Source organism: Rattus rattus, chromosome 13 (assembly GCF_011064425.1).
Source record: "Rattus rattus isolate New Zealand chromosome 13, Rrattus_CSIRO_v1, whole genome shotgun sequence".
Taxonomy (NCBI): Eukaryota; Metazoa; Chordata; class Mammalia; order Rodentia; family Muridae; genus Rattus; species Rattus rattus.
Genome location: NC_046166.1, coordinates 41,326,560 through 41,342,646, shown reverse-complemented (window position 1 = coordinate 41,342,646; position 16,087 = coordinate 41,326,560). Strand labels below are relative to the sequence as shown.

The following is a 16,087-nucleotide window of genomic DNA, read 5'->3' as shown; positions in this document are numbered from 1 at the left end:
GAAGGTAGCTCCAGAGAGAGCCCTTGCTTCCCATGTATGAGGCCCTAGGTTCAATGACTGGCACTGCAAAAAATTAAACCACTCAAAATGATGATACACTGCTCTTTTAAAAGATAATTAAATTTTCATCTGTTCCTAGATACTACTTTTAAACCTGGTAGTCTGCCAGAGAGTCTGCATATCAGTTCTGTTATGTCCCACTCCAACATTCCGAGCATGGGATTTTCACTTTCAACTTGGGTGTTGGGTGTGGAGAGAGGGCTCAGTGGTTAGCAGCACTGCTGCTCTTCAGAGGACCCTTCCAGAGCTTCAGTCCCCAGCACCCACATGGTGGCTCACAACCACCTCTAACCACAGGTCCAGGGGACCAAATGATTCTGCTTCCTTGGGTACCAAACACACATGTGGTACACAGATGCACATGCAATCAAATCACCCGAACATACATCATAAAAAAGTGATTTAAATGCAGATGTCAAAGGATGTCAGACAGTTTTCTAGAATATAAATGTAAGCCCTTGTTCAGCTTGTACTTAACTCTAATCCATGGCAAAAAGTACTAAATAATCAAAAAAATGGATCCAGAAACAACCTACAAAGAGCACAACTTCATTAATAAACGCACGGTGGATTGCACTTGTCTACTGCCGGCCGCTGGCAAACCTAGCAGCAGGTGCTCTCGTCAACCTATGTACCCTCTCAATTCCTAGGATATCCCCGAACAACTTGGTGATCCCTAGTAATGAAAATGTTTCCGATACTTCATGGGAAAAAACTACTGTGCATTACGACTCTGAAAATGAGCACAGCCAAGTCTAATGAAGGCTTATGCTATAACCTTTGCATCAGTTTGCCCAAATTATGTATGATGTTTTACCTTCTTGCTTTTTTTTTTCTTACATGTGTGTGTGCACCACATGCATGCAGGAGCCTGTGAAAGCCAGACAAGGACGGGCATTAGATCCCCTGGAACTGGAGTGTGAGGCACCATGTGGGTCCTGGGGACTGAACTCTACAAGAGCACCAAGTGCCCTTAGGGTCCCGTCCAGAACAACCCACTTTTGTTTTTTATGTATTTTCTGCTTTTTTAAAAACACTAAATGTGAATCATTTGGATTAAATGTTGGTTTGGCAAGCTAGTGGTATCCAAAAGTAAAATTGTGTATTATTCCCTTTGACACTGTTCTACAGAGGGAAATCTAACCAACAGCCACTGTGGGCCAAAGAACGACACAGGGCTCTGTACCCTTAAAGCAAACTGTCAGAAACGTCACTATGCCTGGGACTGAATTTACTCCCCAGTGGCTCGTGTTCTCAGAGGCACTGAGGTGGGAAGATCACTAACACATTCCAAAGAGAGCGAGAGTGCTTTGCATGGTGTTTAAAGGCTGTTCGTGGTTCATATGCTATGTACCAAAACCCCAGGCCAAGAGCTGTACTCACATCTTTCAGAAGAAACAGGAGACTTACTTCAGTGGGTAGTGGGAAACCTGAATCAAAAAGATAAGTACAAATATTTTTAGGTGGATATCTAATTTTCACGTTGTGGTAAATATAAAAATTAATAACTCACAGGTAGATTTGAAGTTTTGTGCTTTACATACAGGGTCATGGCATTTCTGATACCAAACTTCATTTTTCAGATCAACCAGAATCCTTAATGTATAAGGGAAAGAAAGCATTAATACTCATACTGGGTAGAAAATAAAGTTTAAACATACGCCATGTGCTAAGATGTGCCTAAGACTTAAAAGATAGAGAAAAATTACAAAGCTAAAGGAAGAGAATAAACATGACTAACCAAAAGAAAACTGGTTGCTAAATGTAACACTCATGGGGCTGAGGAGAGGGATCCGCCAGCAAAGCTCTTGTGCCTGCAAACCCTCCAGTCCAACCCTCAGAGCCCTCACGAGAACAAACACGCGGAAGCCAGCTCAGTGGGGAGAGAGCTTGCTGCCCGGCATGAGGACTGGAGTTCAGATCCCAAGAACGCACATGAACACTGGGCACGGCTGTAACCTTGGTGTGCGAAGGAGAACACAGGAAGTCCTAGGAGTTTGCCAGCCAGCCATGCTGGAGGGCTATAGAGGGAGACACTCGGTATCGGTCTTAGTCTGCACATGTGCATGCACCCTGCACACAGACCTGCACATACAGGCACAGTAAATACAATACACAAGCACACCGTTTGAGAGGCCCCGAGTGGCGGCACACTCTTGTAATCCCAATGCTGGATGTATGGACAGGTAGACCTTTGGGACTCACTGACCAGTCAGCTCTCTAGTTTGGTGAGCTCTGGGCCTATGAGAGACGCCCTTAAAACTCTTTGTCCTCTGACCTCCACACATGTGTGCCTCCTGCACATGATACATCAATGCATAGACTGTACAAACAGACTTCTGAGCAGAAAACAGCACAGTGACAGGCGTTTCTCTAGGAACCGAGGAATACTGTAGGTTCAAAATATGTGAGTAGAGTGGCAGCACTGTAAGGATGACATCTACAGAGTACAGAGTAAGTGGATGCACAGCCACAAACTGGACGCCTGTGTCTCATTTCCTACCTAAGCTCAGGGACTGGTATAGAAAGGGGACAGTGGTAAGACTGTAAGAGTCAGAGGTCAGGGAAGACTGCAGCAAAGTATTATCTTCCGGACCAAAGGGGCCATCAGACTCATGAACTCAGAGTTATGGTTGCTGGCACAAATTTGTACAAAGCCAAGCTAGTCAGTGCTCAGTCATGGAGTGGGAAGAGGTGCACCAGCCCCCATCCCTAGATGAGGGATATGGGCAGGCTCCTGGAGGAGAGGAGAGCCATAAGGGCATAGCCTTTAAGGTATGTAGGTGGCAGCTCAACTACAGTCCAGCAGATGACCCAAACTCAGAAATATAGACGGTAGGAAGGTGGGGCTGACCTGGTAGGATTTGGGGCAGGAATTAGCATGGAATGATTAAATGCCTTATATGAGGATTAACACAGATATGAACTCACAGAGACTGAGTTAGCAAGGCAGGGCCTGCAGGGCCTGCACTAGATGGGATCCTGGAGCTGAAAGGAACAGTGGACACCAGCCCTGATCCCTAATCCCAGAGCAGTCCCTGACTGCTGACCACTTGCTAATGGAAGCTTAGTTTTCTCAAGGGAACCTAACACTCTTAAGGGTGGCCAGGGTGGCCAGGGAAAACAAACTTAAAGGCATCTGTGGAGCTTCCTTGTTGGATTATGACTTCTCCTTTATCATCATCATCACCACCACCACCACCACTACCATCATCACCATCATCATCACCACCACCATCATCATCATCACCACTCTTTTGTTTCATGTATTTTTCTTTCCTTTTACCCTATACATATATATTTATATATTATGGTGTCTGGTTTAGTGTTTTTATAGGATTCCTGAGTGTGTGAACAGTGGGTTTCTGTATCTCTATCCAATGCCCTTTCTTGTCTCCTTTCTTTCTGTTACTTTGTTTTGTCCTATTCCAATGTGTTAGTTTTTGTTTTATCATTGTTAGTTACATTATAATCTCTTAGAAGCCTGTTTTTGTTTGTTTGTTTGTTTCTTTCTTTCTTTTCTTTTTACTTGAGTCAGGTTTCTCTGGGTAGCCCTGGCTGTCCTAGAACTTGCTCAGTAGACCAAGCTGGCCTCAAACTCAGTGATCTGCCTGCCTCTGCCTCCAGAGTGCTGGGATTCAAAGCATGTGCCCATTTGTTTTCTGAGGGACAGAAAGGGGTTAATCCAGAATGGAGGGGAAGTGGAGAAAACTGGGAGGAGTAGAAAGAGGGGAACTGCTATCAGGATGTATTTTGGGAGAAAATACTGTAAGGGTTAATATCAAATAAACAAAAAGCTGATTTGTGCTAGAAGTAATCTGACAACTAATAATTTAACATAAAACATCAACCAAACACAGAGTTTAAGTTCATATATCATAAAAATGACTTTATACTGTCAACATTACTTTTACAATTATAAATATTTTAAATATACCAGTTAAAGGCATACAAGCCATACAACCAATATTACTTACATGATATTATTACTCTTGTGGGCTCTTCCAATGTTTTCACACCAGCGATATTTACATATATCATAAACCAGCAATTCTTCTGGGAAAAAGTAGTTCCAACGCCGAATTCCTAAAATGCAAGGACGCGCTGTTCAAGGAACCGTTGCTCGCCGTGCAAGAGTCAGTGGAGGATAACCCTGCCACGTGAGTCCAGGACAGCTGAAGCTGCATGGAGAACCTCTGAAACCAAACAGACACAGGGGAAAGCCGAGCCTTACCTCCTTCGGTGTCAGGTTTATTCACCAAAGAAAGAACAAAGCGGTCGACCTCAGGGTACGGGGAGCCCTGGAAGCCTTCAATGGGTTCCACTGCAACAGAGAGAAGCATTTATAGATGAGAACAGTTAAGTTAGTCGCTGATCAAGTTACTAATTGTGAAAGTGAAGTCTTGGCCCTCTTTTTCAACTCTCCTTACTGTTGCTTCTTGGGCTCTTGTACTGCTCTGAGGAGGTAGTTAAGATTCAAACATCGATTAGAGAAGTGTTGGCTAGATTCTATAAAAGGCCTGTTTTGCCTGTTTTCTTCACTCTGACAAGGAGAAAAGTAGACCCGCAGCCTGGCTGCGCAGGGCTCCTGGCTAAGGCTGGGTGCTGCCTTGGGCTAGCCATTCCGGTTTCAGTCTTGATTTCTGCTATTAAACACAAATGAGGACCACAAACTTCAGTAGGTCAATACTGAGGCCACTCTGGGGTCACAAGGATTCTAGACTAAACCAGACCCCTCTGCAGTCATGTCTGAGCAGGGAGAAAATATAAATAACCAAACTACAAAAATGGCCCAAACCTCCTGGCTAACATAGCAACTGTTAACTGCTTTAGCAATTACAGTGTCAACCTCCGTCCAGATGCCTCCTCCCAGATAAGAATCGGTAAGATAAACAACGGAAATCATTCTATCTCACGTAAAAGCGGACCCATGCTCCCTCGTCTACGCTTGAGTCACACAGCCAGCCCAAAGCTGTAAGTCTTTTCCAACCCCTTCCTTCTTACTGAGTGAGGTACCCAAGGACTTCCTTCACCCAGGGAATCATAAACTCAATCTGTGTTTCCTTGAGTCTCTCGCTGGAGGGCACTGAAACTTTTATTTTATATCTAAGAATCTACCGCTATAACTTAGAGTGACCAGTTCACAAATTCCTTTAGTTCTAATGACAGGAAAATCTAGTTTTCTTAAAGTCAGTATTTCTCTTAAAATAGATATATAACTGGAGACATTTCAGAAAATATTTCAGTATAGAAATGAGAAAAACTCCCAGACAATGTTGAAAAATATATCTTAAATAATCAGGGGAAATAAACACAGGAAATATTGCCCACATTTTTAATAGGCTTGCAGTCATGTCCTTTGTGTGTCTGTGTCACTGTCATGGCAGCAGGGAATCTATTAAGTCCAGGGCAAGTGCTCTATCACTAAACTCCATCCCCTGCCCCACACTTGTGGTTCTGGAATCTACTTTTTCTCTTATCATCAGTGGGTGTCTTCCACACTGTCTAGACCTCAAACTCAGAGATGACGCCCACCTCTCAAGTGCTAGACTTGCAGATAGGGGTGGACCTACCTCAGTACTGATATATCAACCTATGTGAATAAAAGTATTTATCAAGAGTTTAGATAAGAAACTGTAGGGGAAATGTTCTTCAGTACAGGAGTGGGCAAGGTCTGATAAAGAGATACTTCTGCAGTACTAGGCTAAATGGGGAGCTTCTGTAGTAGTTACCTGTGATTGTAAAAAGAAGATTGTGTGTGTGTGTGTGTGTGTGTGTGTGTGTGTGTGTGTGTGTGTGTGTGTGTGTGTATGTGTGTAAGTCAGAGCACACGTCCGTGGGCCTGGGGACTGAGTTGCTTTGTCAGGCTTGGTGGTGAATGCTTTTACCTGCCGAGCCATCTCAAGCTCCCTGTCTGTGACTATGAACAAAGGGTGAACGAGGGCTGGGGAGGGCTCAGAGGCCACTTCTGACCTCCATAGGCCTCAGACATGCACACGGTACACAGACAAACATGCAGTCAAAACATCCATCACAAAAAAATTTTTTTTAAAAATAGGTTTAAAGATTAGCCATATTTTGATGTGCTTATTTTATATAAAATGTATTATTTCTACATTCTTTAAGTAACATAAAATAGGGGTTGGGGATTTAGCTCAGCGGTAGAGCGCTTGCCTAGCAAGCACGAGGCCCTGGGTTCAGTCCCCAGCTCCGAAAGAAAAAAAAGTAACATAAAATATTCATATATTCCTTAAGGAATATATTCTTAGCACAGAATGAAAATCAGGTATTTTAATTAATAAGCACCTATAAATTCTTTTATAGTACATCCAACCTGGTTAGAAACCTAGAAGAATTAGTTTTTATAAGACCAGCAGATTTAAGATTTTTAAGGTAAAGTAGGTTTTTGGACCCTTCAATTTTAATTGGAAATTGTTGAAGTTACCTGAAGTGCCAGCGCTGTTAAAATATTCAACCCGCTTTCTTTTGGTCTGAGATGGGTCACATGAGAGAATTCGCAAAGTGTCTGAGAATCTAAAGAAAGTTATAAAGAAATAAAGTACACTGTTAGAGCTGAAGTAGCTTCCCAGAGAGAGGAGCCAGCTCCATGCTGCTCCACTGTTACAGCCCAGGCTGCCAGTCCTACCACAGAACATGTAACAATAAGATAATAATTCATCAATGAAAAACAGTGTCCTTTAAACAGCATTTGTGGATTGTTTAAAACACTTCACAGAGTGATGCAAGGGCTCTAGGGTGCTGGAATGATTCAGAGTATAGTTGTACCACTGGACTTTCCGCTAGGATTTAAAACTATGAATAACAAAAGCGAAGACGGAAGCACGGGAAGGTGGGACAGAAATGCACACTAATAACCAGGGAGACCAGTGCCTGGCAGTCACTGGGCTATACAACGTGCAGGTGAGGGAGCCTTATTTAAGATGAGAACCGCTCACTTCTGTGAGGCTGCACTGAAACTACCCAGGACTCCAGTGGTTCTCAGCTTGGGGGTCGCAACCCCTGCAGGGACTTATGTCCCTTTCATAGAAGTCACACATTAGATATCCTGCATATCATAAATTTACATTATGATGGAATGAACTTGGCTAGTATCAAATTCTAGTTATGAAGTAGCAACAAAACACTTGGATAGTTAGAGTCGTCAGAACATGAAGAACTGTATTCTGTGGTTGCTGTAGTCAGAAGGTAAAGGCACACAGAGTAAGACCAGAGCTCTACTGCACTTCACAGACGCAGACACTGCACCGCCAATGCGTGCTGGCCACTATGCGAGTGTCGTGCGAATGCTCTAAACTTAACAACCCTGGCAGTATTTCACCTTAACAGTCTTTCATCTCACTTCCCCATTACACACAGCTTTCCCTAGAGAAGCATACCCTAAACATTAATTAGCTAATTAATTAATTTATTAATTAATGTTGAGCCAAGCTTTCTCTGATAGCCCTGACTGTTTTGGAATTCCCACTACATACAACTTTCCTATAGAAACATACCTTTAACATTTAATTAATAAATTACATTGAGCCAAGGTTTCTCTGATAGCCCTGGCTGTGACGGCTTCAAATTCAGAGATCCACTCACCTGTCTCCAGTGTGGCGCTACGACACCCAGTTTAATATTTATTCTTAAAGCTAATTTCTATGGAAATGTCTTAAAAACATCTGGGGAGATGCAGAGCAGGTATATTTCTGTAAATCTGAGGCCAGCTTGGTTTATATACTGAATTCCAGGCCCACCCGGGCTACATAGTCTCTGTCAAAAACTAACAAACCCAAAACCAAAAACAACAAAAAATACCAAACCAAACCAAAACCCCAAAACAAAAACTTTTGAGGGAGGTAAACAGAAAAGACGACATAGCAAGGTAATATGGTTTAGTCCAGTTTTTAACTACTTCTGTTTGTTTTAGGGTTTTGCTGTGTTTGTTGGTTTTGGGGGGCAGGGTGATGATGTCCACCTCTCAAGTGCTAGGCTTACAGATAGGGGTGGGCCTACTAACCACATTCTGACTCAATTGCCAGGCAAAGGTAGGATTAGAAACAAAACATAGAAACCTAACTTGAAACAACAGACCTGATGATAAAGTACGCCATTACAGTACAAAGCTTATGCACTAAATGTTTTATTCATAACTGCTGACCAACTATTAGCTTGGCAAATATTTGTGATGTGATATTGAACTCAACAAATCAGGTGACAAAATCATGAGTAATGATCTCAATTAAAACTTATTTTCCGGGGATTGGTGCAGAGGATCAAATACAGGGCCTTGAGTAGAGCTGTGTGCAGTCTAAATGTATATGTGTATATGTGGAAAGAAAATGAGACAGTAGTAATTATACTTTTAAATACAATGTGAACATCATTTTTTTCTTCTTTATAAAGTGGTGACTTTAGAATAACTGGAAAATACATTATATATAAAGAAGAAATTAAATGGTTAGAAACATTTCTTGTTATTATTTTTCATATACAGAAAAAAAGAGACTTAAAAACAAGCTTTCTTTTTCTTAAGGTAGAATCAATTTATACATTTACATTTTAGCAATATCCAGTGCTAACTACATAAATATACGATGGGTTGATTCTGGTTCTACAGACCTGACATTGCTCACTAGGGAAGACAGGAAATACTGGTTTTCCTCAGAAATATCTTTTGACTGTTTTGGAATAAATCTGTTATCTTCTGCAACCTCCAAAGACACACGCTTTCCTATTTTTGATGATTGATACAGTCGAAAGTTTCTGTTTTTTGTATACACTCCTACAACAAAAATTAATTTTAAAAATTAATGCATGTTTCTCTAATTTGTTTTATAGTCAGCAGATATTATTTTTCTGCAAAGTTGTTGGAAATGATGGTTATTAAGGCAATGTATAAATTCAGATACTCTGACGTTAAGATGAAAGAAGGCACAGGCAGGCAGCTAACTAAGCGACTCTGGAGCGGCTATCCAAAGGAAAGCAAGCCTGAGAGCTGCCGAAGCACCGTGCCACAAGACCCCAGACAAAGGGAGGTGCCAAGAAAAACCAGAGCATCTACAACAAAGTTAGTGAAAGGTGTGTAAGATTTCTGTCCAGAAAACTATACAGCAAGAAATGAGAGAACGCTCATCAATGGGGGAGCCCATCACGCACCAGCCCAGCCCAGGAAATGAGACAGCCAGAGTGAATAAGAGGACAGACCAGAGTAGACATACGTCCAGACTCTGGAGATGGTGAAGCTACTGCTGAGCTGTGGGAATGACCGTCATTTCCAACAAAAGTGCTGGGGCGACTGGATAATCACAGTAAAAGATGAATCTTGACGTCTTCACTCAAGAAGCAAAAATCTCCTCCAAGTGGACGACAGAACCTAAGCAGAGCCTAAGCAGGTACAGATTTGCCTTTCACACAGGGTGCAGGGCAGTCAACAGTGTCTGTGTTACTTACCTAGATCCACAAAGAGACATTTTTCTCCTATGTGATTTTTCACAACTAAAAATGAAAGATCGGGGTCACACTGCTTAGGCAACCTCAGCTTCTCCCAGGCCTCTGAAATCTCTTGTTTTAATGGTGTAACAGAAAAACAGGAGGCTTCATGGCCCACTGCCTCTGGGATCTCATCTTCATCGTCCTTGGTGATTAAGTGAAGAGCAGGTTGCAAAATTTTTCTCACAAAATTACCTAAGGAGAAAAAGCATTAAGATTGCAGTCCAACCCTTCTTTTCTGTAGACTGTAATGTAGTGTGTATTTATGAAATACAGCCTTTCCTCAGCTACTGCCCCACACTGTCGTATGTCTCTTCTACCACATCCTTCCATGGGTGTAACCCTTTATTTTCCCAGCTCTATTGGCACGAGAGGGGGTCAGCTGTAAACACACCATGTTGCTAGTATGGACTTGAGCCCAACATGCTGTCAGCAGAAATGTCCACTTTCACTGCTACAAATGGAACAGAAGGGTTTCTGGTGAGTGACTGAAGGATGAGGTCACCAAACGCAGAGACAAGGAAGCACACCAAGCGTCTGCCACCTCTCTCCCCAGAGTCGGCAGGTTGGCAGGCCCTGATGGCTTACTCTCTCTCCTTCGGCAGCCACGACATGCCCCAAGAACCCCATGTTGGTAGTCTCAAGGCTGCTGCCAACCACCTGTCACCCTCAAATGGGTGACAAGATGAACTATGGCTTTGGAGCTACATCTCAAAGTGAAGCAATTCACATGCTTTGTACTGCAGCATCTGCCCTGAGGTTGTCCCACCTGCACTGTGAGAACTGTGAGATAACTGAACTGCTTCATAGTCACATGTACTGTTTGTCTCACAAACCAGGCACAACTCAGCCAGTAAGTTGTTTTATATATAATATTGCATATACAAAACAATATAAGAAAAACTATGTAAATTTGGGCTCATTTATCACTTTTATAAATCAGAAAGGCTTTATATATGTATATTCTATAGATAAATATTTAAGTCATAATATACACATGCTTTATAATCAAAACCTTTTTCTAAATAAGATTTTTTTATGCAAAGAAACAAATACAATTTCACTTTGCTTTTTTGAGGCAGCCCAGGATGCCCTTGAACTTGTGGTCATCCTGCTCAAGCCTCCCCAATTCTAAGACTACAGGCCTGCAGCACCATGATGATACAGGTTCAGCAATTTTAAAGAAACTGGAACGGAATATGGAGACACATGCATGTTATCCCACCTCTCAAGAAACAGACCCAGGAGACAGTTTCAAGTCGACTCGGCTACATAGCAAGGCTGTCTCAAAACAAATAAAATACAGGCTGGAGAGATGGCTCAGAGGTTGAGAGTGCTTCCCGATCTTCCAGAATTCAGAGGACCAGAATTCAGTTCTCAGTACCATGTTAGGCAGCTCGCAACTGCTGTAACCCCACCTTCTAGGGATGAGACACTTTCTTATGGCTTCAAGGGCACCTGCCCTCATGTGGCATAGATACACACACACACACACACACACACACACACACACACACACACACACTAAAAATAAGTATATAAATAAATAAACATTAAAATGAAAGCAAAAGCATTTGATCCTTGCAGTAACATTTAAACGTGATTATTTCTGGACTGAAGAAGAGCAAGGAACACTGGTTAACAAGATATGGTAGATCCAAGACTACGAAACGGTACAAACAGAAATCATAAAGCTGACTTTCCTGGAAGTGTCTGATTCCATCTACCTGGCCCAAGTAAAGGGAGAGTGTGGACTGGACTGCAGAAATGGTTGCGTGGACAGTACGAGGCTGACTAGGCCTCTGACCTGACAGGGAGCTAACATGATGGCACTCGTCCAGCCTGTGTCCTTCTCTGATCTGTAGCAGGAGAGTGCAGTACAGAGAATGTTCTCTAATCTCTTTCACGGGACTCAGTTCCTCTTTCTGCAAGGCTAGTAACAGGAACTTGAAGTGTTATCAGGAGGAACACAAAAAAAGAAATGAGGTGGAAATGTAGACCAGTTTGCATTCCCTGAATCTGACTGTAGAGATACAGCTTGTCAAGTGTGACTGAGTGTGTACTGAGGTGACCTTAAAGCCTTCTTACTCTCGTCTGTGTGCCGAATCTACCCAATGTGATCCGCTGTCTGAAGGTATCTATAGGAGACTGCTGGTTACTAGCCACTATCTATCTATCTATCCTCCCCTCTAGCTAGACTCTCAACATGCAGCGTCACGGTGAGCAACCAGAGAGCAAATCGTGAGGAGTAACAGCAGTCACAGGAAGGTCCTCCTCAGGACCTATCACTGGTGCGTCTATTCAGCAAGTAGTTATTAAATGCCCACTTCTATTTATCATTGTTAATATTCTAAAGTTTATTAATAACAGTATCAATATACGCTAAACCCTGAAAACAGGAAATAAACAACAGTCCCTACAATTAAACATTAAGTAGCCAGGCTGTGGTGACACATCCTTTTAATCCCAGCACTTAGGACACAGAAACAGGCAGATCTCTGAGTTCAAGGCCAGCCTAGTTTACAGAGTGAGTTCCAGGACAGACAAGGCTACACAGAGAAAAACCAAAACCCAAAGATAGCAAGAAAGAAAGCAGGCAGCAGGCAGGCAGGCAGGCAGGGAGGCAGGGAGGCAGGGAGGCAGGCAGGCAGGCAGGCAGGCAGGCAGGCAGGCAGGCAGGGAGGCAGGCAGGCAGGCAGGCAGGGAGGCAGGCAGGCAGGCAGGCAGGCCGGCAGGCAGGGAGGCAGGCAGGGAGGCAGGGAGGCAGGGAGGCAGGCAGGCAGGCGGGCAGGGAGGCAGGAGGCAGGCAGGCAGGCAGGCAGGCAGGCAGGCAGGCAGGGGAGGCAGGCAGGAGGCGGGGAGGCAGGGAGGCAGGCAGGCAGGGAGGCAGGCAGGCAGGCAGGGGAGGCAGGCAGGGGCAGGCAGGGAGGCAGGGCAGGCAGGCAGGCAGGCAGGGGGAGGAGGGAGGCAGGCAGGCAGGCAAGGGAGGCAGGCAGGCAGGGGAGGCAGGCAGGGAGGCAGGGAGGGAGGCAGGGAGGCAGGCAGGCGGCAGGCAGCAGGCAGGAAGGCAGGAGGCAGGCAGGCAAGGCAGGGAGGCAGGCAAGAAGGAAGGCAGGCAGGCAGGCAGGGAGGCAGGCAGGCAGGCAAGAAGGAAGGTAGGCAGGCAGCAGGCAAGCTTAAGTAGAACTGGGCAGATATCTTCCTATATAAGGAAAGCATCTGTAGCATCAACCTGAGGCCCTGAGTTCAGATTCCAAGAAACCATATAAAAAAGGCTAAGCATGGCTATGCCAACTCTACCTTTGGTATTGAAGAGAAGAACCAGGCTGCTGAGTCACATGATGACACAGTTCCTACCCCTAGACCAGAGCTAGGGAGGTATGGGCCTCCACCAGTGTTAATGGTTGCTAGGTGCAAAGCTTATTTGTATAATAATATACATAATTTACTTTATGTTCCTTCTTCAGGAGATGTTCTCCTACCAAGGTTGATAACTCCATGACAATTAGAAGCAGCACGAGCTGGGGGTGAGGATATGTCTAATGTCCTCAGCAAAATGGTAAAGGCTGTGACCTTCAGGTGGGAAAGAATTCCGAAAACAAACATGAGTTTAAGAATGTATGATTTTTCAACTGTGCAAAGTATAAGGATGCAGTATGAATTATATGAGGGGCTTCATGGACCTAAAACAACAGCTCACTATAAGCCTGCTTGTCAGAAAGATCTTAAGGAAGGAGATAAAGAGACTTGGGGAGTGGTTATTGCAGGGCAAGATCCCACCCAGCTAATTTATTGTTTGCGCTTACAAAAGCAGGCAGATTTCTGAGTTCAAGGTCAGCCTGGGACAGAGTGAGTTTAAGCCCAGGCTTGATGGGAATGGTGATCTCAGAGCGAGATCTCACCAAGCTGGCTTATTGTTTGTGCTTACAAAGGCAGGCAGATCTCTGAGTTCATTTGCTAAATTTAAAAAAAAAAAAAAAATGTATTTGCAGTCTTTTCTAAGAATCAAGAGGCGAAGGTCATAAAATGCTGATTCATGGGATAATCAAAAGGTGATAATCCATGAGGTGGATGTGTAAATAAAAAGAGTAGGCTTTGGTCTGCAAGGGCTAAGCTGTCTACACAGCTGTCTGGAGAGACTGATTGAGCAGAGCACAGAGCTGTCGGTTTGTACCCAAGATTGACTTCAAGTAGTTTCTTTCTCCTCCCAGACACCCCTTCCTTACTACTCTGACTAAGCCAAGGTTGGTGCTTGGCATCGGACAGATACCAGGGCCTAGCTAGCCAGCCAGCCTAGCTGAAATGGCAACGTTCAGGTTAAGAAGAGATTCTGTTTTTAAAAAAAAAAAAGTGGAAAAGTAATTGAGGAAGACATCCTCATTCATGCCATCTCTGGCCTTTGCCAGAGATATGTTTACAACACACACACACACACACACGCACACGCACACGCACACGCACACGCACACGCACACACACACGCATACATGCATGCACGCACATGCACATCTAGACGCATATACATATGTGTATATGCATGCACAAGTACACTATATAGAATAGCAATAAAAAAAAAACCAGAAGCCACCCTAGAAGTGGTAAGTGCTTTCCTATACTAACACTAGATGCTGAAACCCAGAAGAACACCAGCCTTTTAAACCTCAGGGTTAGAGCGACAGAAGAGCTTCTCAGCCGACCTGAGGTCAGTCTCCATAGAACATCTGAACTAGAACTCAGATAGCAACAACAGAAAGTAAAAAGGCTCGAGCATTAGAGAAACATGCAGCAGTGGGAAGTAAGTTAAGGATAGAGAGGAGGGATGAAGTTAGAACCCAGTAAGCCTCACTGGGCAAGCTAAAGTAGATACACTTGTCCCTGAAGGCCTAGAGTGACCCCTGAAGTTTGAGGCACAGTGTTACAATCACATCGCTCTTGCTAGCTGACTAAGCAGATGGAGAGATCTACAGTGGTTGAAGATCACACCAACATGTAAACTGGACAGCAATAAATAACTGATACCACATACATGCATCACATGCTCTTGTGCACATATGTGCATATACTTGCGCACGTGCACGCACATGCACACACACACACACACATACACACACACACACACACACACACCAGAAAACTTGGACTGTCTATATATTGGCCTGTCATGGTCATCGCATCCATCCTCCTAAGCTTTTTTTGTGCCAGGACTGACACCCACTAACAGATAGGAGAAGGAGCAAGTTCTTAGGGAAAAATAAAGAGTTTGGGAAGGACGTGTTGAGTGTAAAATGTCTGGGTGGAAACATTGGTAGGAAGTTGCAAGGATCTGCTGTCTGGAATAATCTAGGCTAAATATAATTATCAATTGTGATGATGATCCAAGCATGATAGTGGATGGCCGAGAAAATGATGGTAGAGTGAATACAGGCTCAAGCATCAAGTCTGCAGTTTCTAGCATCTAAAGGGCGAGAGGAAGCGACAGAAGGCTAAGCCAGCTAACTTAACAGTGGGGAGATAAGACCAGCACTAGCTCACTGTGACCCAGCACTTCTCTACTCCAGCACTTGGCTTCAGGGCTCTAGTCCCTCAGTGACTATGCCCACACCTTTATTCTAGGTGACTGTGAAGTTAAGAGACACCTGAAGATCTGAGATAGACTGCCTGTTACAAGAATGCTAGCTAACACTCCTTAAGCCTAAGGCTCTGATGAACACTTGGGATTCTAGCCTTTCTTTACACCTTGGATTTAGTGTTCCCATTTGGCCTATTTTCATCTTCTCTGGACTGACTTCCTTTTATACCCAGGCCTTCATTTGTCCTACTGATATTACTCTGCTTACATTATCAAGGTTTTGCACCCAGATTCATTCCAGTTCTAAAGTTCTCCTTCCTGGGATAAAAGTCCTTCATGATATGACCCAGGGCCCACAAATTAAGGCTTACTTAAGGCTGAAGCAAAGGTCACAAGTATAGATATTAGGCATCACAGATAAGGCCTCTTATGACTTCTCCAGAAAGCTGAAATGCATCCTGTTGAAACAGAAACCAGCATCAGGACATTCATGGTCGCTCCAACACGTATGGTAAGAGGCACCAATACCACACTATCCTGAGTAGGTTACACCACCTGTGACAGACAGGTCAAGAGCTTAGGACACTCATGAAAACTCACTCATCTCTTTAGAATAGGCGAGCAACCATAAAGCCTAGAAAATACCTGGAAAAGGTCAAAAGGAGCAGGAAAACACAAATCTTTAATATAAGCAGGATCTTTTCAAGGTACTCACCAACGTGAGTGTTATCTTTAAACGCCACATCATGGAGCTGAAATATTAGGTGTCGGCTAAACTTTTCCTCAGTGCTGGAATCCAGGTTGAGAACATCTTCAGCTGAGCAGTGAACACTGTAAATCTCCTGCAGTGCTTCACAGACATGCTAAAAACAAGCAGATGTAAATAATGCACCGTTTAGATTTCACATTTCTCTGTCACCAGGACAAATATACAAATACCTCACTATAAATCAGATGAGTCATCAC

At 43.7% G+C, this 16,087-nt stretch overlaps 1 protein-coding gene across 1 annotated transcript in view; it reads right to left on the bottom strand.

Moving 5' to 3' along the window:
* Positions 1 to 16,087, bottom strand: part of Primpol (primase and DNA directed polymerase) — a 34,336-nt gene that overhangs the window by 1,619 nt on the left and 16,630 nt on the right. The window contains exons 6-13 of the mRNA XM_032919155.1: positions 15,837 to 15,984; positions 9,514 to 9,747; positions 8,683 to 8,845; positions 6,506 to 6,594; positions 4,295 to 4,384; positions 4,038 to 4,146; positions 1,574 to 1,656; positions 1,444 to 1,490 (exon numbers count right to left, since the gene is read on the bottom strand). Of these exons, the coding sequence (XP_032775046.1) occupies positions 1,444 to 1,490; positions 1,574 to 1,656; positions 4,038 to 4,146; positions 4,295 to 4,384; positions 6,506 to 6,594; positions 8,683 to 8,845; positions 9,514 to 9,747; positions 15,837 to 15,984 (963 nt within the window). The remainder of the gene's footprint in view (positions 1 to 1,443; positions 1,491 to 1,573; positions 1,657 to 4,037; positions 4,147 to 4,294; positions 4,385 to 6,505; positions 6,595 to 8,682; positions 8,846 to 9,513; positions 9,748 to 15,836; positions 15,985 to 16,087) is intronic.